At 40.5% G+C, this 21,017-nt stretch overlaps 2 protein-coding genes across 2 annotated transcripts in view; both read left to right on the forward strand.

The window, feature by feature from the left end:
- The window catches only part of DEFB125 (defensin beta 125), a gene marked incomplete at both ends in the record, with an annotated part of 54,347 nt that extends 51,475 nt beyond the window's left edge, over nucleotides 1-2,872 (forward strand). The window contains 2 exons of the mRNA XM_082670724.1: nucleotides 2,671-2,724; nucleotides 2,841-2,872. Coding sequence (XP_082526850.1) covers nucleotides 2,671-2,724; nucleotides 2,841-2,872 — 86 coding nt within the window. The remainder of the gene's footprint in view (nucleotides 1-2,670; nucleotides 2,725-2,840) is intronic.
- Nucleotides 2,873-2,996: 124 nt separating this feature from the next.
- LOC309832748 (beta-defensin 36-like) lies at nucleotides 2,997-20,700 on the forward strand (the record flags this gene model as incomplete). The annotated part of the gene is made up of 2 exons (XM_082670725.1): nucleotides 2,997-3,054; nucleotides 20,555-20,700. The coding sequence occupies 2 exons, from the start codon at nucleotides 2,997-2,999 to the stop codon at nucleotides 20,698-20,700; spliced, it is 204 nt and encodes a 67-aa protein (XP_082526851.1).
- Between the last annotated feature and the right edge of the window lie 317 nt (nucleotides 20,701-21,017).

Raw genomic sequence — 21,017 nt, forward strand, 5'->3', positions numbered from 1 at the left:
TGAATATGAGAGTGAAGGAGAGGTGGTTCCCTAAAGGAAAATCAAGGGGCTGTGACTAGAAGAAAGGGACCTCACTGCTGAGCATGCAGATGGCCACTACACAGGCCGGGAAGTGAAGGTGCTGGAGTGCAGGGCATGCACATTTTAAGGATTTTGGTATTGGCAAACACGCTTCCAAAAAAGTTGTACCAGTTTGCATTTTCATGATCAAGATATTACTCTTTCCCTATATCATAGAAAATTCTGGAATTGTTAATAAAATTGAATTCTTGCCAATTTGGAGAAATGATACCTCACTGTCATTTGAATTTGTTTTTCTTCGATTCCTGGTTAGAATGGGAAGTTGGTCTTCCTGACTCACCACGGACAGGTTATGATGTCAGAGGTGTGCCTAGGGGAACACACGTGGTAGAGCCTTCCCCTCCTCCCTTGTCCTCTGTGACTAAGATGCTCACTGTGGTTACACATATTTTGGCGTCCTCAGGAGGCTAACAAAGGCTTCAAAACCAGAGCTAAAGTAGTACATTGACTATGCAAGAAGCAGGCCCAGAGGCAGACTGTGGTTTTTGCAAGAGCCACACGGTGTATTTGGGAGTTGGGGTCAAGGGAAAAGACCTCTGACCTAACTGTTTCAGAGACTTGGAGACTGAAGGCAACCCAGACTACCCTCAGGTGCAAACCCAATTACCTTGCCCTGTTTGGGTGTTTAAAACATAGATTCCCGCATTCTCTTACTTTTTATGTCATTTCAGGATCTAGAGAAGTATACATGATGATTCCCTACTGCAGATCTGCCCCAAATACCTGACCGAAGAGACTGAGGCCCAGAAAAAAAAGTGATTCTCCCAAGATGACACAGAAAGTTAGTCACAGAGTCAGGACTGTATATTTTCATCTCTGCCTTCCCCACCCTCCACACCAAAATCCTATATATATCCAGGCTTTTTTTTTTAATGCTTATTTTATGTATTTATTTAGTTTGGCTGCACCGGGTCTTAGTTGAGGCATGTGGCATCTTTTAGTTGTGGTATGTGGGCTCATAGCTGCAGCACGCCAACTCTTAGTTGCAGCATGTGGGATCTAGTTCCCCGACCAGGGATCAAACCTAGGGCCCCTGCACTGGGATCACGGAGTCTTACCCACTGGACCACCAGGAAAGTCCACTATCCAGACATTTTAGACAGTAGAGTCTCTTCTCTCAGGGAGGAAAGATTCCAACAGATACATTTCTGCCCCATTCCCTAGCCACCAGAATAGAAAATTGCATTTTGCAATTTTTTTATAGCTTTGTTGAGTAGACAAAAAACTGCATATATTGAATGTATACAATTCAATGAGTTTGAACATATGCATTTGGTGATGTTTCTGTAGCACAGCCTGACGGGTACTCAGACAGCCCAAGCTAGGATGAAATTACATTTTACAATTCCTTTCCCTGTATGGAATTGAGTTAAGCTTTGCCACAAACTCTTTTCTTTTTCTTTCTTTCTTTTTTTTTTTTTTTTGCAAGAGATTGGGGAGGTGGACACGAAGCAGCATCCTTGTACTCTGAAGGTTGTCATTGGTTAGAGGTGGTGAGGGGTGTCTACGGGTTTCAGTCTATCCTTGCCGTTCTCTGCTGCGTGTCTACTCTCCTTCCCAACTGTCAGCCCTGTTGACCAAGCGACCAGGGCCCAGACCCTCCACTAACCACTTCTCTATGAACTCAAACAGGCAGTAGTTTTGAAGAGCAAACAACCTTTCACGGACTTCTACACCAGCTCCTTCAGTGACCCCACTACCACCCAGAAAGATCTTTACTTTCCCAGCTCCTCCCACAATTGAATAGAATCTCATCCTTATAATAAATTCCTTGTTCCATAATGCTGATAGCAGTTCTGCTGCTCCCCTGATTGAGCCTTAATTATGTTTGAAAAAATGAGCCTCCTTAACAGAAGTGAACGACAGTCATGGATTTCCAGGCCTTAGGCACTGAGTCCCTTCCTAGCTACTGTCTCCTCTTCATTGTAAAGCTTTTAGAAAGAGTTGTTTACACTTCTCTCTTTCACTTACCTTTCAGTCTTCAACCTCCTCAATCTGTTTTCTGCCCTTACAGAAATGGTTTTCAATGTTATTTTGTCTTGTAAGCCCTATATATGATTTTATACCCTTGACCTCTGTATCAAATAGGGTCCAATCAGGAAACGGAAGCCACGTAGGATATTTAATATAGGGAATTGGTGACACTGTTGTCGGAAGGCAGAAACAGCAAAAAGAGGACCCTGAGGAAACAGATATTAGTAACCACAGAATGCAGCTAGCACCCTCAGGCTGCAGGAATTGAGGGAAGAGAACGGATTTTCAAAACCTAAGAGTTCAGAGGAGGGACCCCCCCCCCAATAGCTGGTTCTTGGACCTCCGAGGAAGGGGCACAGCCTGGCGTCCAGAAGGCCTGACCCCATGGGTAGCCCTCAGATGACAGGGGGCTGTGGCTGCTAGTACTTCTGAGACGGCACAGCCAGGCTGGTCAGGGGAGCTTCATCTCTTACTACCGTTCTCCTGCCGGTTTTCGCCCCAGTTACATCATACTTCTCATATTCAACACCAGCAGAAGCCTTTGTACAGACTTTCCTTTGCCTGGAACACCATTTAGGCTCATCTGCCTGGCGTTTTTGTATTTATTCCTCAAAGCGCGGTTCAGTGCCACCTTCTCGGCGAAGTTTTTCCGAACCTTCCGGACTCCGTGTGCGTGGCGCCCCCTTGTGGTCCCTTGGTTGGAGGTCGGACCTTGTTGCTTGACCTAAATGAAGAAAAGAAAGCGTGCCACTTCAGGACGTGTGGCTGCACTCTGTGGGGCTCAGGGGGCGCGGGGGCTGTACCCACGGGCGGCTGAGGGCACGTGCGGGTGACATCTGTTCCGGTTGGACCAAGGGAACGGGAGCCAGAGAGGCCAGAGCTCTCCCCCATTAGCTTTGCCATCGCATCGGACTTGCAGCTTCACTAGGCCACTTCCAGCCATGAAGCTCCTTTTGCTGACTCTGGCCGCACTGCTCCTCTTGTCCCAGCTCACTCCAGGTAACCTGGACCTCTTCAGGGGAGGGGGAGGTGTGGAGAGTGAGACCTGGTCACGGAATCCCACGGGCAGGGGGGATGAAATAGCATTTACAACCCAGAGTGCCGTGAGCTGTGATAGAGGGGATCTAGGGTCCTGGGGTGCACATGGGAGGGACCAGCCCTGGCTGAGGGCCAAGAGAGTCCTCCCGGAGGGATACTCTTGAGTCCTGAAAAGTGGTTAGAAATTAGAAGGGGAAGGAGAAGAGGTGGAAGTAGGAAGGGTGTCCCGGGCAGAAATCCTCTAATGCAAAAGTCCGGATGTGGGAGAGAGCATTGTGCCTTCAGTGAGCTGGCACAGAACGGAGGGGTGGGTTAAGGGTGCAGCAAGGGGTAAGGCTGAGGAAGCACTCAATGTCCAGGTCTTGATGAGCCTTGAATGCCAGGTGGGGGAGCCATGGGAAGGCTGTAGCAGAGGGGGGCCATGGTCAGACTTGCCCATTCCACCAACTCTAGCATACCTACCTGGCCCCTCTTGCTCACCTGGCAGAAATTTCTGCCCAGCCAAAGCTTTGAGCTCACCTGTCCACAGGATCGGAAGGTGTGTATTTCCTCACCTCAGCCCTTGTATTTTGCCTGTGGCAAATGCCTGAAACACCACTCAGCTGGGGATAGACAGGAAAGCCTTAGAACCCAGGTTAGAAACTGCTCAACCATTTTCTAACTCTGTGACCTCCAGCAAGCAGCTCAGCGGCTCAGAACTGCAATTTCCTCACTTCTCAGTCTGCTGCAGCAAAGGCGTGTGTATAGTAATATCAGTTTGGGGGCACAACATTGAACACACTGAAATTTGGGTATGCAAAAACAAGTGTAACTTCTTCATTTTATATAACTCATCTAAATTTTCCCAGGAACTTCCATCCGGCTGATGGGACAGTTTAGGGGGAGGGGTGGTGGAGGGCACTTAGGGACTGTGCCTAACCTCAGCAGTTAAATAAATATTCATCAGTCCTGGTTTAAAACCATTTCAAGTTAATTCAGTCTCTTTTGAATAAATACTCAGTCTTTGAGCAGTTCTCCTTCTGCTCCCCTGCTCCTTCCCAGGATAGCCCCTGGGTTCAGGAGAAGGTAACTTGATACGTCATGATTTAATTTATTGGTTCATTCAGTAAACATGATTGAATGGATTTCATGTTCTAGGCACTCTGATAGGTGCAGGAGGTAGCACAGTGAACATATCAGAACAAAACAAGGTAAGCAAAGTCTTCAGCCTCTCGGAGTTTACATTCTACTGAGAGAAACAGAAAAAATTTTTTAAATAACTGAAACATACAAAATGTCAGGTGGTGAGTATAATGAGCAGCATAGGTGAGAAAGGGGATAGCAAATACCAGGGGGATGTGGATTTGCTGTTTTAAAGGGGTGCTCATGGAATGGGTCACTGTGACCTGAGGGAGAATAAGGGGTGATCCATGTGGATTTGTGGAGAAGAACATTCAAGCTGGAGGGAACATGAAGTGCAAAGATCCTGGGGCAGGAGCGTGAGGAGGTAGGGCTCGGCGCTGGACCTTCACTGACTTCTAGGACGATGTCCCTCATTGTGTGTGATCCCGTGACTGATGAAACCTCTTGGTCCTGTCGAGCGCCCCACTGACTCAGCCCTTCATCTCAGCCAAATCTTCCATCGGATCCCTAGGTTTAGGCTGTTCACACACAGCCCCTCCCACTGCCTTCTGCATAGGGATCTACTCCTGACGGGTCTCTCGGGCTCGCAGCTCATCACTGGTTTTCCTGTCTTCACTAGAGACACAAGGGAACTTGGGGACCTTCTGGGTCTATTTTATGCCACAGGAGAGGAGAGGGAGAAGCTCAGCCACTTCCCTCAGCCATTTCTAAAACCCCCTCCAGGTGGCACCATAATGTGCTGTGCCGATGCTGTTAGCAATTTTCCTGGGCTACAGTCTGAGGGCAAAAAGTAAATGCCCTCTTCTCTGGCAGTTTCTCCAGACCAATCTGGGTGTATGTAGCAAGAGATTCTCTTGCCCCTGTCCTTCTCATATTACTTATCTCTACTTCCTAGATGTTCAGGTCGACCAGCAGGCCTTAGTGGGGGAGGGGAGGAAGGCCTCTGTCTCTAGCTTGCTGGTGGGTCCATCATCATCCTGGCTGGCAGAGGCAAGGTGTGGGCTCTGGTGGAGCTCTAAGGCCTCCTTCTGCTGCTGCTGCAGGAAGTGGATTTAAGCACTCCAGTTTCCCCTAGGGAGAGTATTTCCCTCTACTTCCTATTGGGTATGGTGATGGTAAAGGATATTAAATGGAAGTTTCTTTGGCCGGACCCTCAAGCCTTTGCCTCCTGTGGCTTATGGTGAGGTGATATTATCTGAATCCACCAGGCTCAGCTAATAATATATAAAGGAGCTCTTTGAAATTTGGAAATCCCTGACCTTTCTAGATAAATTTCGGTTCTTAAAAGTATTATCTTGTGGGCTTCCCTGGTGGCACAGTGGTTGAGAGTCCACCTGCCGATGCAGGGGACACGGGTTCGTGCCCCGGTCCGGGAAGATCCCACATGCCGTGGAGCGGCTGGGCCCGTGAGCCATGGCCGCTGAGCCTGCGCGTCCGGAGCCTGTGCTCCGCAGCGGGAGAGGCCACAACAGTGAGAGACCTTCGTACCGCAAAAAAAAAAAAAAAAAAAATTGAGATTTCATTGTTAAATGGTGGGGACTTTTTTCTTACCTTTTTTGTAAAATAAAACACAATTACAGATACTGAAAACCACATAAAACAAATGTGCAGCTTAATGAACTGTTATAAAGCGCACACCCTTGTAACACCATCCAGGTCAATAAACAGAACGTTGACAGTCACCTCAAAAACCCCTCCACCTATGCCCCATCACAACTGTCTCTCTCCCCAAATTAAGTACTATCCTGACTTTTATAGCGATCAACTATTTGCGCATCTAAAATTTCATTGCCAGGGCTGCATCCCTAGAAACCCTATTTTTGCCATGCCCACTTTTAAAATCTAACATTTCTTAAGATTTTTAGCTTTTTAATTTACTGGTTATATCTTCTTCCCTTTCTTGTCTCTATAATTTATCTGTTGGGTCATTTGACCCATAGTTTCCCACAGTACAGATTTTGCTAACCGCATATTCAAAGTGAATTCAACGTGTTCCTCGGACCTCTGTATTTCCTGCAAATTGGTGACTGGATCCAGAGGTTTGATCAGGCTCAAGTTCTAGGCTTTTTGGCAAAACGTTGGGGGATGGTATTTGCCTTTTTCATCAGAAGGCAAATAATATGTTTGTTATCTCTCTTTTAGTGACAAATTAATGCTCAAAGCTGAGATGCGTTAATTCTTTGCCTATTGCAAAACGGTGATATTCTATTATGTGATTTTCACTAGTTAGCTGGAATACTAATATAATAAAGACACTCCTCATCATCTACTATTTGGTTACGCAGCAGTACAGTTCATGTAAGAAAGACAGAATAAATGCTTGGTGATTTTTCTTTACATATGAATCTGCAAGATAATGATTTCTTTTCCTATCATCCACCAAATGTGACAAAATAGTTTTTAATATCATCATAAACTCATAGATTTAAATATATTTGATGACTTTTCATTCATTGCAGTCTTTTTTTCATAAGTTTTTTATTTTATTTTATTTTTGGCTGATTTGGGTCTTCATTGCTAAACGCGGGCTTTTTCTAGTTGCGGCGAGCGGGAGCCACTGTGTTGTGGTTCGTGGACTTCTCGTTGCGGTGGCTTCTCTTGTTGCGAAGCACGGGCTCTAGGTACGTGGGCTTCAGTAGTTGTGGCATGCAGGCTCAGTAGTTCTGGCGCACGGGCTTATTTGTCTTCCCGGACCAGGGATCGAACCGTGTCCCCTGCATTGGCAGGCAGATTCTTAACCTCTGCGCCCCCAGGGAAGTCCCCACTGCAGTCTTTATTCTTACTGAGACTCAGCCAGTGGAAGCCTAAGCCTTATTTTACGTATCCCTGTTAGTCTTTGGTAGTTTCCTTGTGATAAAGTCCATCTTATAAACACCACGAGGGACACACCTGCGGTCTGACAAAGTTAAGCATATTAACTTACTGAAGCAAAGGAAGATACACACCAAAGGAACTGTGGAACATCTCACCAAATGAAGGAACAAATAAGGTTATTATAGGACTAAGGAGAATAGCAGAGTTTTAGATAAAATGTAAATGAAGCAGAGTTTGATAGACTTCAAGGGCCACAGGATGGTGTGTAAAGAGGTTAACATCTGTTCTAGGTCCCATTTCCATGGGAAGTACAAAATTAAGAGAGATGTGGAATTTTATATCCCCAAACTCTTTCTCTGACACTCTGTCCCTGGCTCTGAAATCAAGGTTGTTCTTCTGTATAAAAAGACTTGATTCCTCAGGGAAAAATGTAACGTTCCAGCCTTGCCGATATGGTTTCAGATACAAAGATTCTGATAAGTGTGATTTGAGAAAACAGGGTTTCTTAGCACTTCGTCCTTTTATTAATTTACAAAAGCAGTTTCACTGGTACACAACTGGTTATCTAGTGTGACAAGATATTCTGGGCTTATCTTGTACAACTCCTGCACCAGACCTTGAATTAGCCATTTCTTCAAAAGGCCCTAATTTTTTAAGTAGGAAAATGGTATTTAAAAACTGTGATCTAGATGCTAGAGACATTAATGCTACTAAATTAGCCCTTCTTTCTATATCTTTTCAGAGCAGGTGAGAAAATCAACACATTGAATATATGTGAAATACCTCATGATTTCATATTGATAACTCCTATTCAAAGTGAGGACATCAGGATTTGTACTTAAATATTCCATATTACTTCTGTATGTTCTTTCTTCCGCACCAATATTCTCAGATATACTGTGTACTTCTTCGGAATTTTCAAGTCATCTTTTATTTGAAGAAGGTTTTCTTGAATTATAGTTTGTAGTATTTTTTCTGACATCTTGCTCTGATTTTCTTTCTCAAGGCCTCACCTTGTCTCTGTTGAATCTCCTTTTCCTATCCTCAGTATTTGTCACCTTCTATCGATTTTTCTCACCTTCTATCGAATTTTTTCCTTAACATTTCTTTTTCAACAGTTTTATTGAGTTATCATTTACATAAGATTAAATGTCCACATTTTTAAAAGTTTATTTATTTTATTTATTTATTTTTGGCTGCGCGCGCGCTTTTCCTAGTTGCGGCGAGCGGGGGCTGCTCTGTTGTGGGGCGTGGGCTTCTCATTGTGGCGGCCTCTCTTGTTGGAGCACGGACTCTATGCACACAGGCTTCAGTAGTTGTGGCTCGTGGGCTCTAGAGCGCAGGCTCGGTAGTTGTGGCGCACGGGCTTAGTAGCTCCGCGTCATGTGGGATCTTCCCGGACCAGGGCTTGACCCCATGTCCCCTGCATTGGCAGGCAGATTCTCAACAACTGCACCACCAGGGAAGCCCTAAATGTCCACATTTTAAGTATACAACATGAGTTTCAACAAATGTATACATCCATGTAGCCACTACCACAGTTGTAGTATAATACACTTCCGTTACCCCAAAAAGATCTCTCATGCCCCTTTGCAGTCGCCTCCCCGGTCCCCCAGCCACCAGCTATGACTAATCTACATTGTGTCACTTTAGTTTGGCTTCTTAGAATTAAACAACAGGATGGCTTTTGTGCCTGGATTCTTTAACTTAGCATAATGCTTTTGCAATTCATCCATGTTGTTCATGTATAGATATCTTGTTACCCTATGTTGCTGAGTAGTATTCTATTGTATGAATACATACCACAATTTGTTTATCAATTAACTAGCTGTTAGATATTTGAGCAGTTTCCAGTTTTTAGCTATTATAAATAGAGCTACTATGAATGGTCCAATGAAGTTTTCATTTCTCTAGAGTAAATACCTAAGGGTGGAGTTGCTGGGTTGTATGATAAGTCTATGATAAAATTTATAAAAAATTGCAAACTGTTTTCCAAAGTGGCTATACTATTTTGCATTCCCATTTGCAATAAGAGATTTACAGTTGCTTCACATCATTGTCAACACATGGTATTATCTGTCTTTTAATTTTAGCCATTCTAGTGGGTATGTAGTTTTAACTGTTGTTTTACTGATGGCTAAAATACTTAATGACTAATCATATTAAACACACTTTGATGTGCTTATTTGCCATGTATATGTCTTCTTTGTTGTAGTGCCCACTTTTAATCAGGTTTTTTGTTGCGTTGTGTGTTCTACATATTCTAGATAAACATTTTTTAAAAGATGTATGCTTTGTAAATATTTTCTTCCAGACTGTAAATTACCTTTTGATTTACTTAACAGTGTCTTTTGAAAGGTAAGAACTTTTAGTTTTGAAGAAGTCCAATGTGTTCATTTTTTCTTTTGTGGCTCATGTTTTTGTATCTTATCTAAAAAAAATCTTGCTTGACACAAGGTCAGAAACATTTTCTCCTATGGTTTCTTCCAGGTGTTCTATTGTTTTAGCTCTTACATTTTAGGTCCATGATTCATTTTGTGTACAGTGTGGGGTAAGGGTTGAGTTTCACTTATTTACATATGGATGTGTAGCATCATTTAATGAAAAGAATTTCCTTTTCCCCCTTTGAATTACCTTGGCACCTTTGTTGAAAATCAGTTGACCATATAGGTTGGGATTTGTTTGTGGACTCTCTCTGCCATTCCACTGACCTACATGTCTATTCTTATGCCAATACCACATTGTCTTGGTTACTATGACTTTGCAGTAAACCTTAAAATCAGGTACTGTGAGTCTTCCAACTTCATTCTTTTTCAGATTGTTTTATCTGTTTTAGGTCAATTGCATTTTCATATAAATTTTAGAATCAGCTTTTCAATTCTACAAAATAGCCTGCTGGAAATATTCTTGGGACTGCATTGATCAATTTAAGGAGAATTGAGATCTTATCAAAATTAAGTCTTTGAATCCATGAACATGGTATCTCTCTCGATTTCTTTATGTCTTCCTTTCTTTCTCTGAAATGTTTTGTGGTTTTTATATTTTGCATATTGTAGTAGGCTGAATAATGACTCCCCAGAGATGTCCAAGTCCTAATCCCCAAAACCCATGAATATGTTACCTTACATGGTAAAAGAGATTTTGCATGTGTCTTGAGATGGGGAGATTATCTTGGGTTTTCTGGGTGGACTCAATGTAATCACAAGAGACCTAATAAGAGGGCAGCAGGAGACCAGATTGTGGAGGAGAAGATAAGAAAATGATTGTAGTAATGTAAGGAAGTGGTTATAAGCAAAGAATTACAGGTAGTTGTTAGAAAGTGAAAAGGGGAAGAAAATAGCTTCTGCCCTGAGAGTCTCCAGAAGGAACCAGCCCTGCTGGCACCTTGACTTTAGCCCAGTGAAACAATAAATTTGTGTTGTTTTAAGGCACTAAGTTTGTGGTAATTTTGCTACAGCAGCAATACGATATGAAACTAATACACATATATTTTGTTAAATTCATCACTGTTATGTATTTTTAAGCTGTTGTAAATGATATTTTTAAAGGTTCAGTTGTTTGTTGCTAGTGTATTGAAATACAGTCTTTTTTATTGAAGTAGAGTTGATTTACAATGTTGTGCCAATCTCTGCTCTACAGGAAAGTGACTCAGTTATACACATACAGACATTCTTTTTTTATATTCTTTCCCATTATTGTTTATCACAGGATATTGAATATAGTTCCCAGTGCTATACAGTAGGACCTTGTTGTTTATCCATACTGTATATAATAGTTTGCATCTACTAATCCCACACTCCTAGTCCATCCCTCCCCCACCACCCCCTCCCTTGACAACCACAAGTCTGTTCTCTATGTCTATGAGTCTGTTTCTGTTTTGTAGATTGGTTCATTTGTGCCATATTTTAGATTCCACATATAAGTGATATCATATGGTATTTGTCTTTCTCTTTCTGACTCACTTCACTTAGTATGATAATCTCTAGTTGTATCCATGTTGATGCAAATGGCATTACTTCATTCTTTTTTATGGCTGAGTAGTATTCCACTGTATATATGTAGCACATTTTCTTTATCCATTCATCTGTTGATGGACATTTAGGTTGTTTCCATGTTTTGGCTATTGTGAATAGTGCTGCTATGAACAGAGGGGTGCATGTATCTTTTTGAATTATAGTTTTGTCTGGGTATATGCCCAATAAAAAAATGGGCATAAGACCTTAACAGACAATTCTCCAAAGAAGACATACAGATGGCCAGTAGGGACATGAAAAGATGCTCAACATCACTAATTATTAGAGAAATGCAAATCAAAACTCTAACGAGGTACCACCTCAAACTGGTCAGAATTACCATCATTAAAAAGTCTAGAAATAATAAATGCTAGAGAGGGTGTGGAGAAAAGGGAACACTCCTACACTGTTGGTGGGAATGTAAATTGATATAGCCACTATGGAGAACAGTATGGACATTCCTTAAAAAACTAAAAAAGAACTACCATACAACCCAGCAATCCCACTACTTGGCATATACCCTGAGAAAACCATAATTCAAGAAGAGTCATGTACCAAAGTGTTCATTGCAGCTCTATTTACAATAGCCAGAACATGGAATCAACCTAAATGTCCATCGACAGATGAATGGATAAGGAAGATGTGGCACATATATGCAATGGAATATTACTCAGCCATAAAAAGAAATGAAATTGAGATATTTGTAGTGAGGTGGATGGGCCTAGAGTCTGTCATACAGAGTGAAGTAAGTCAGAAAGAGAAAAACCAATACCATATGCTAACACATATACATGGAATTTAAGGGAAAAAAATGTCATGAAGAACCTAGGGGTAAGACAGGAATAAAGACACAGACCTACTAGAGAATGGACTTGAGGATATGGGGAGGGGGAAGGGTAATCTGTGACAAAGTGAGAGAGTGGCATGGACATATATACACTACCAAACGTAAAATAGATAGCTAGTGGGAAGCAGCCGCATAGCACAGGGAGATAAGCTTGGTGGTTTGTGACCACGTAGGTGGGTGGGATAGGGAGGGTGGGAGGGAGAGAGACGCAAGAGGGAAGAGATATGGGAACATATGTTTATGTATAACTGATTCACTTTGTTATAAAGCAGAAACTAACACACCATTGTAAAGCAATTATACTCCAATAAAGATGTAAAAAAAAAAAAAAACTACAATGAGGTATCACTTGCTCTTATTTTTCTCACTTCTTAAGATATAAGTATTGATCATTGATTTAAGACCATTCTATCTAAAATACGCTTTTTAAAGTATAACTCTCCCTCTAATTACTACTTTATCTTGGTTCCACAAATATTTTTATGTATTGTACTTTTAATTTTAGTCAATTCAAACTTCTCGAATTTCTCTTCTGATTTCTCTTTTATCCATTAGTTATTTACCAGTACATTGTTCAATTTTCTAGTATTTAGGGATTTTCCAGGTGCATATCTATTATTAATTTTTAGTTTAACTCTATTGTGGACAGACATCACCTTTGTAAGACTTCAATCCTTCCATTTTTATTGAGATCCTGTATTACCCAGAATACATGGTATATCTTGGTATATCTTGAGATATACCACCAATAATATATCTTGGTATATCTTGAGATATACCACCAATGGTATATCTTGGTGAATATTCTGTGAGCACTTGGAGTGTTCTGTAAATATCTATTAAGTTAGTTGATAAACTCATTAGTTCAAGTATTCTATATCTTCTATTAACTTGTTCTATCAATTGTTGAGAAAGGAATGTTGAAATCTGAAATTATAATTGTGAATTTGTCTATTTCTCCTTTCAGTTCTTTCAGCTTTTTGTTTCATGTATTTTCAAGCTCTGTTTTTTGGTGTATTTGATTTAGGATTAATATGTCTTTTTGATAAATTGAGACTGTCATCATGAAATGACCTGTTTATACTTAGTAATTTAGTTGGTTCTGAAATCTACTTTTTAAATATTAGCATAGCTAATATGTTAATAATACTGCAGCTTTCCTTTGATTAGTGATTTCATGGTATTTTTTTATCTTTTTACTTTTAATATAGCTATGTCTCTACATTTAGAATGAATTTCTTATAGACAGCATGTGATTAGGTCTTGCTTTTTCATCCAATCTGACAATTTCTGCCTTTTAATTGAGATGTGCAGATCATTTATGCTTAATATAATTATCAATATGGTTGCATTTAACCTACCGTCTATTTGTTTTCTATCTGCCTATCCTTTCTTTGTTCACTTTATCTTCTTTGCTTCCCCTCTTTCAGATTACTTGACTCTTTTTATGATTCCAATCTGTATCCAGTATTGCCTTAATAGTTATACCTCTTTTTTTTTAATGGTTGCTCTAAGTTTTATATCTTCATGTTTGGATGGTTGCCAAATTGGTGTTTTTGTAGGAGGAGAGTAGTAATGTTGCTGACATTACTCTTCAAATCTTCTTAGTTTTTAAAAATCTGAAAGTCTATTTCTCCATTTGGGGAGGACTTTTGCTGTGTAAAGAATTCTGGATTGTCTTTTTTCCTTTTGTTGTTTTAAAGATATCTTTCTACTGTCTTCTTGTGTATGGTTTCTGATAAGAAGTCTTCTATTATTGTTACCGTTTTTCCCACGTACTTAATGTGTCTTTTCCTCTAGCTGGTTTTAAGATTTTTAATGTGATTTTCAAAAGTTTGATTATGTTATGGCTTTGCATAGCTTTCTTTCTTTTCTTTTTTTTTTTTTTTAATGCGGTACGCGGGCCTCCCACTGCTGTGGCCTCTCCCGTCGCGGAGCACAGGCTCCGGACGCGCAGGCTCAGCGGCCATGACTCACGGGCCCAGCTGCTCCGCGGCATGTGGGATCTTCCCAGACCAGGGCACGAACCCGTGTCCCCTGCATCGGCAGGCGGACTCCCAATCACTGCGCCACCAGGGAAGCCCGCATAGTTTTCTTTAGATTTTATTCTGCTTGGGGTTCACTGAGGTTCTGGATTCTATGGGTTTATAATTTTCATCAAACTTGAAACTTTTCAACCAGTATTTCTTTAAAAACTGTTTCTGCCTCAGAATGGGAGAAAATATTTGCAAACCAATCAACAGACAAAGGATTAATCTCCAAAATATATAAACAGCTCATGCAGCTCACTATTAAAAAAACAAACAACCCAATCCAAAAATGGGCAGAAAACCTAAATAGACATTTCTCCAAAGAAGACACACAGATGGCCAAGAAGCACATGAAAAGCTGCTCAACATCACTAATTAGTAGAGAAATGCAAATCAAAACTACAATGAGGTACCACCTCACACCAGTTAGAATGGGCATCATCAAAATCTACAAACAACAAATGCTGGAGAGGGTGTGGAGAAAAGGGAACCCTCTTGCACTGTCAGTGGGAATGTAAATTGATACAGCCACTATGCAGAACAGTATGGAGGTTCCTTAAAAAACTAAAAATAAAATTACCATATGATCCAGCAATGCCACTACTGGGCATATACCCAGAGAAAACCATAATTCAAAAAGACACATGCAGGGCTTCCCTGGTGGCGCAGTGGTTGGGAGTCCGCCTGCCAATGCAAGGGACACGGATTCGTGCCCTGGTCTAGGAAGATCCCACATGCCGCAGAGCGGCTGGGCCTATGAGCCATGACCACTGAGCCTGCGCGTCCAGAGCCTGTGCTCCGCAATGGGAGAGGCCACAACAGTGAGAGGCCTACGTACCACACACACACAAAAAAAACCCAAAAAGACACATGCACCCCAATGTTCATTGCAGCACTATTTACAGTAGCCAGGACATGGAAGCAGCCTAAATGCCATTGACAGACTAATGGATAAAGAAAATGTGGTACATATATACAATGGAATATCACTCAGCCATAAAAAGGAATGAAATTGGGTCGTTTGTAGAGACGTGGTTGGATCTAGAGACTGTCATACAGAGTGAAGTAAGTCAGAAAGAGAAAAACAAATATTGTATATTAACTCACATATGTGGAACCTAGAAAAATGGTACAGATGAACCGGTTTGCAGGGCAGAAATTGAGACACAGATATAGAGAACAAACGTATGGACACCAAGCAGGGAAAGTGGCAGAGGGCTGGGGGTGGTGGTGTGATGAATTGGGCAATTGGGATTGACATGTATACACTGATGTGTATAAAATTGATGACTAATAAGAACCTGCTGTATAAAAACATGAATAAAATAAAATTCAAAAATTTAAAAAAAAAAAGAAAAGTTTCTGTCCCTCCCCTTTCCTCTCCTTTTGGTAATCTGATTGTATGTAAATTATACTGCTTATTATTGTCCCATGGGTTACTGATGTTCTGTTTTGGGGTTTTTTTTCTCAATATTTTTTCTCTCTACTTCCTTTTGGATAGTTTCTGTTGCTATGTCTTCAAGTTCATTTATCTTTACTTCTGCAGTGTGTACTCTATTGTTAACATCACTAAGTATGTTTTTCATTTAATATTTAATGTTTCATCTCAAGTTTTTTTAATCATTTAGGGGTTTATTTCAGTTTTGTGTGTCTGATTTTTACTACTTACAGGTATCATTTGAACAAATTTACCATTGGATAAACTAGAAAAGTTTTCTTCTTTTTTTTCCAATATTTTTTATTGAAGTATAGTTGATTTGCAATGCTTCAAGTGTACAGCAAAGTGATTCGGTTTTATATATATGACTATATATGTAACTTTTCAGATTGTTTCCATTATAGGTTATTACAAGATATTGAATATAATTCCCTGTGCTGTACAGTAGGTTCTTGTTGTTTACCTAGTTTACATACAGTAGTATATATCTGCCAAACATTTTCATGTGAAGTTTTTACATCTTTATTTCTCTCCTCATAATGTCATGTTTTCCTCAATCTTCTTGAGCTTATGGAGTGTATTTATAATAGTCGTTTCATCATTCTTGTCTGCTAGTTCCATAATCTTTGTCATTTCTGGGTCTGTTGATTGATTTTATCCTGGTTGTCGTTCATACTTTCCTGCTTTTTTTTTTTTAATGCCTGGAAAATTATTTGGACTCTTTGCACTGTGGATTTTATACTTTTGGTTACTGGAATTTTTTTTTTCCTTTAAAGAGTATTGGTTTTTGTTCTGGTATGCAGTAAGTTAGCTGGAATCAGATGAATCCTTTCAAGATTGGCATTTAATCTTTTTAGGATGGGTATGGGACATCCTTTAACCTAGGGGTAATTTAGCCCCACCGTGCTGAAGATTTTACAAGGTCTTTCCACTCAGGCAGGTGGGGACACAAGATATTCCCAGCCCTGTGTGTCGCTGGGAATTGTTTTGCCTACTTCTTTTTGGTGGTTCTTTCCTAGGCCTTTGGTAGTTTCCTCTTACACTTGCACAGATAATACCTAAAGACTAGAGGAGTGCTCTGCAGAGCTCTGTAGTACGCCCCCTTTGTGTGTGTGTCTCTCTCTGTCTGTGTATAGCCCCCTCTTCTTTGATTCTGTGACCCACAGATTCTAGCTGACTTGACCTCCTTGAACTCCTCGAACCTCAATTTCTATATCCTCCATTCAGTAAGATCACCAGAGCTTGTTTGAATTCCTCTTCCTGCACTACAGCCCAGAAACTGCTTCTAGTCCGTAAACTGGTGCAACCAGAGGGCTCATCTTGTTTGTTTCCCTTCTCTCATTGTTTCCTATACATTTTGTCCAATTATCTTGTTGTTTAAAGCAGGAAAATCAATATGACTCCTGTCACTCCATCTCAGCCTGAAGAAGATATCCCATTGCTTTTTTAAAATTTTTACATTTTTTCTCTTTTTTCTCTTCTATTTCTCTTAAAATATTATCCGTTGAGATTATTTGCTTTTGTATCCCTTTCAAGTTAGACTTTTTTCTGAAAAGAATTTTCTTTAATTCCTAATTATATCTGTCACTGCACTTCTGAAATCTTTAATGCTAGCGGATTTTATAATATCTTATTTACTACATACAGCTCTCTAAGATCGGTGCTATTATGTCTTTTGTTTTCAAAAGAGAGAAATGAAGCTCTGTGAAGGGAAGTCACTTGCTCAATATCTCCCAGTTTACATGTGGTGGAGCTTTCAAATCCAGACTTTGGGGGTTTCAATAGGTGGGACAGTTCCTGGAGCAATCCCCACTGTCAAATTAAAAGTTCCATACCTATATTGTCTTAGAATAGCTTTTAAGTTTTAAAGGAACTTAAAGAGTGTGATGGGTCAAATTCTTTACCAAGCTTCGTTTCAGGCAGTTGAGAAATACCCCACAGCCATCTTAGTGTCTCCATAATCCATCTGACTGAAATAAAACCCCAGATTTCTCTCAGTTTATTTTTTCAGGATCTGGTGCTTGTGATGACAGTTTGCTCAAGGTTCCAGAGAAGTTGTAAAAGATAATTTTTTAAAGTAAACTAATGATTCTCATACAGATATAAAAATGAACACATGTTAGAGATTTTATTTAACTCATAATGAGAGAACAAGGCAGATTTTGTAACTGGTTTAAAGCATAAAGGTACACACACACTACTATATATAATAGATAACCAACAAGGACCTACTGTATAGCACAGGGAACTCTACTCAGTATTCTATGATAACCTATATGAGAAAAGAATCCGAAAAAGAATGAATATATGTATAGGTATAACTGAATCACTTTACTGTACACCTGAAACTAACACAACATTATAACTCAACTATACTCTAATAAAATATTTTTTAGAAAAATTTTAAAAAGCATAAAGGTATTAGTGGAGTAAGGGATTCTTGAAATGAATTTACAAGACAGAAACTGGTTCTTTTTTCCCCCATGGGGCAGGGGAAGGGAGGGAGTCAATTGAACCCCTCTGGAACAGAATTTACTTGAATATATAGGAAATAATTATTTTTGCATTACAATCATGAATCAAGAGCTCATACAGATGTAAAACTCCCACATAAACAGAATCAGATAACTCTGAAGTCTGTGACCTGTCTAGACCAGGGACTTCTGACACGATTGGCAATGATTGACATTTTGGCACTGTTGGCATTTGGGGCTAGACAGTTCTTTATTGTGGCTGTCCTGTGCATTGCAAGATATTTAGCAGAACCTTCGGCCTCATTAATCGCCAGTAGCATCCCACACCAGTTGTGACAACTAAAAACGTCTCCGAACATTTCATTGACAAACATCCCCTGGCGAGCAAAATTTCCCTATTTGAGCCAAGTTTTCCTCTAAAGCACGAATTTTCCCTAGTCTCCCCCATACTGGTCAAAAAAATAATCTCAAAGGAAACTTATTCCTAATCACAAAATAAACTTGGTCTAAACCTACAACAGAAAGAAGGAAATAATAAACACAAAATGAATGAAATAAAGAATAGTCACGGCACCAAACTGCCTAAAGAAAGTAGTTTCACTGACACAGATAGAGGTTACAGACTTTATTCAGCTCATGGACATCAGGGAGCAGCTGAAGACCCAAGTCAGGGCAGCTTGGAGTTTTGATAGAATAAAGAGAAGAGAGGGCTGCATGTTCTTGTTTGGGTCAAGTAGCAGATTTCATCTTTAACTGCTGCAAAACTTGTGTTTGGAATAATGAGAAACTTCCAGATTTTTGTGCCTCTTGGTTGAGGCCATTGGTGCAATCCCATCCCCAAAACTGTCAGAGCAGTTCTTTTGAGAGCTGTTTTTGCAAGTCTTGAGTTTGTCAGTTAGTCAAGATTCTGGGGCAGGAAAGGTATCAAAAACAATATGGGGGCTTCCCTGGTGGCGCAGTGGTTGAGAGTCCGCCTGCCGATGCAGGGGACATGGGTTCCTGCCCTGGTCCGGGAAGATCCCACATGCCGCGGAGCGGCTGGACCCGTGAGCCATGGCCGCTGAGCCTGCGCATCCGGAGCCTGTGCTCCGCAACGGGAGAGGCCACAACAGTGAGAGGCCCGCTTACCGCAAAAAAAAAAAAAAAAAAAAAAAAAATATGGATGGCTGTTGCCAGGGGCTAGGAGGAGGGGAGAATGGGGAGTTATTGTTTAATGGGAATAGAATTTCAGTTTTACAAGATGAAAAGAGTTATGGGAATGGATGGTGGTGATGGTTGCACAACAATATGAACATATTTAATACCACGGAACTGTGCACTTTAAGATAGTTAACATAAATTTTATGTCATGTGTATTTTACCGCCATTTGAAAAAACGTAAGTACAGCCACCTTCTTGATGATAGGCCTTGGCAAAGACAAAACAAAACAAAAATAAGGATATGAAGAAACTGATGGAATTTCAGTCAAATATATATATATGTATAGTGTGTGTGTGTATATATATACATACACAATGAAATACTACTAAGCCATAAAAAAGAATGAAATAATTCCATCTGCAGCAACATGGATGGACCTGGAGATGATCATACTAAGTGAAGCCATATAGGGAAAGACAAATATCATATAATATCACTTATACGTGGAATCTAAAATATGATACAAATGAACTTATTTACAAAACAGAAACAGACTCACAGACTTCCAAAAAAAACTTATGGTTACCAAAGGGGAAAGGAGAGTGGGGAGAGACATAAATTAGGAGGTTGGGAATAACATATATGCTCTACTATATATAAAAAGAGATAACCAACAAGGACCTACAGTATAGCACAGGGAACTATACTCTCTCTCTCTCTCTCTCTCTCTCTCTCTCTCTATATATATATATATATATATTTTTTTTTTTGCGGTACGCGGGCCTCTCACTGTTGTGGCCTCTCCCGTTGCGGAGCACAGGCTCCAGACGCGCAGGCTCAGCAGCCGTGGCTCACGGGCCTAGCCGCTCCGCGGCATGTGGGATCTTCCCGGACCGGGGCATGAACCCGCATCCCCTGCATCGGCAGGCGGACTCTCAACCACTGTGCCACCAGGGAAGCCCTATACTCAATATTTTGTAATAACCTATAAGGGAAAAGAATCTGAAAAGAATATCTAGCACTGTGCTGTACACCTGAAACTAACACAATATTGTAAATCAACTATGCTTCAATTTTTTTAATTATAAAAACAGTACAGATGAATGCTGAAAATATTATGCTAAGTAAAAAGAAGCCAGGCCCCAAATGCTGCACATTATATGATTCCATTGGCATAAAATATCTAGATTAGGCAAGTCTATAGCAAGGAGGGCATATTGGTGGTTGCTCAGGGATGAGGAGAGGAGAAATGAAAATGCTTAATGGGTGCAGGGTTTCTGTTTGGGATGATTAAAAAGTTCTGGAACTAGACGGTGATGATGGTTGCACAACATTGTGAGTGTAATTAATGCCGCTGGACTGTACGCTTTAAAATACTTAAACTGATAAACTTTATGTTATTTGTATTTTACCACAATTTTTCGAAAGGGAGAAGAAGGGAATAAAAGAGAGGACCAGGGTCAGAGTCAAAGGAAACTGAGCACCCTCTATCACATCTGTTCTAATCCTTTTACAGACATTTCAAATCCAGAATCTACCTCTTCTTAGGACTGACACTGTCTCTGTTCTTCTTTCTTTTCAGGTAGCACTCGAAAATGCTGGAATCGTCATGGCAAATGCCGCCAGAAATGTTTCAGGAAGGAAAGGGTCTATGTTTACTGCACAAATAATAAAATGTGCTGTGTGAAGCCCAAGTACCAGCCAAAAAACCTTCCATGGAAAGCTTAAGTTCCTTGAAACCTGAAGTCATCAAAAGGCAGGTGAACCTACGCTGAGTCTGACCACAGTGGATTCTCAATCTCTGTCAATAAACACTTCTGGCTGACCCCTATGTTTGCCTGTTAGTCTATCCAGCGGTTCTCAGGAAGTCCTCTTATAGATGGTCCATTAAGTCAAAACTATTTTCATTATAATAATAAGACATTACTTGCCATTTTATCTCACTTTCTCACAAGTGTGAAATTTTCTGGAATCTACATGACACACAATAACATCATCATTCTGGCAGCTAATGAAAGGTGTGCGTATGGATCCTTACGTTTTTA

The sequence above is a fragment of the Grampus griseus genome, assembly GCF_964374135.1.
Source record: "Grampus griseus genome assembly, chromosome: 14".
Taxonomy (NCBI): domain Eukaryota; kingdom Metazoa; phylum Chordata; class Mammalia; order Artiodactyla; family Delphinidae; genus Grampus; species Grampus griseus.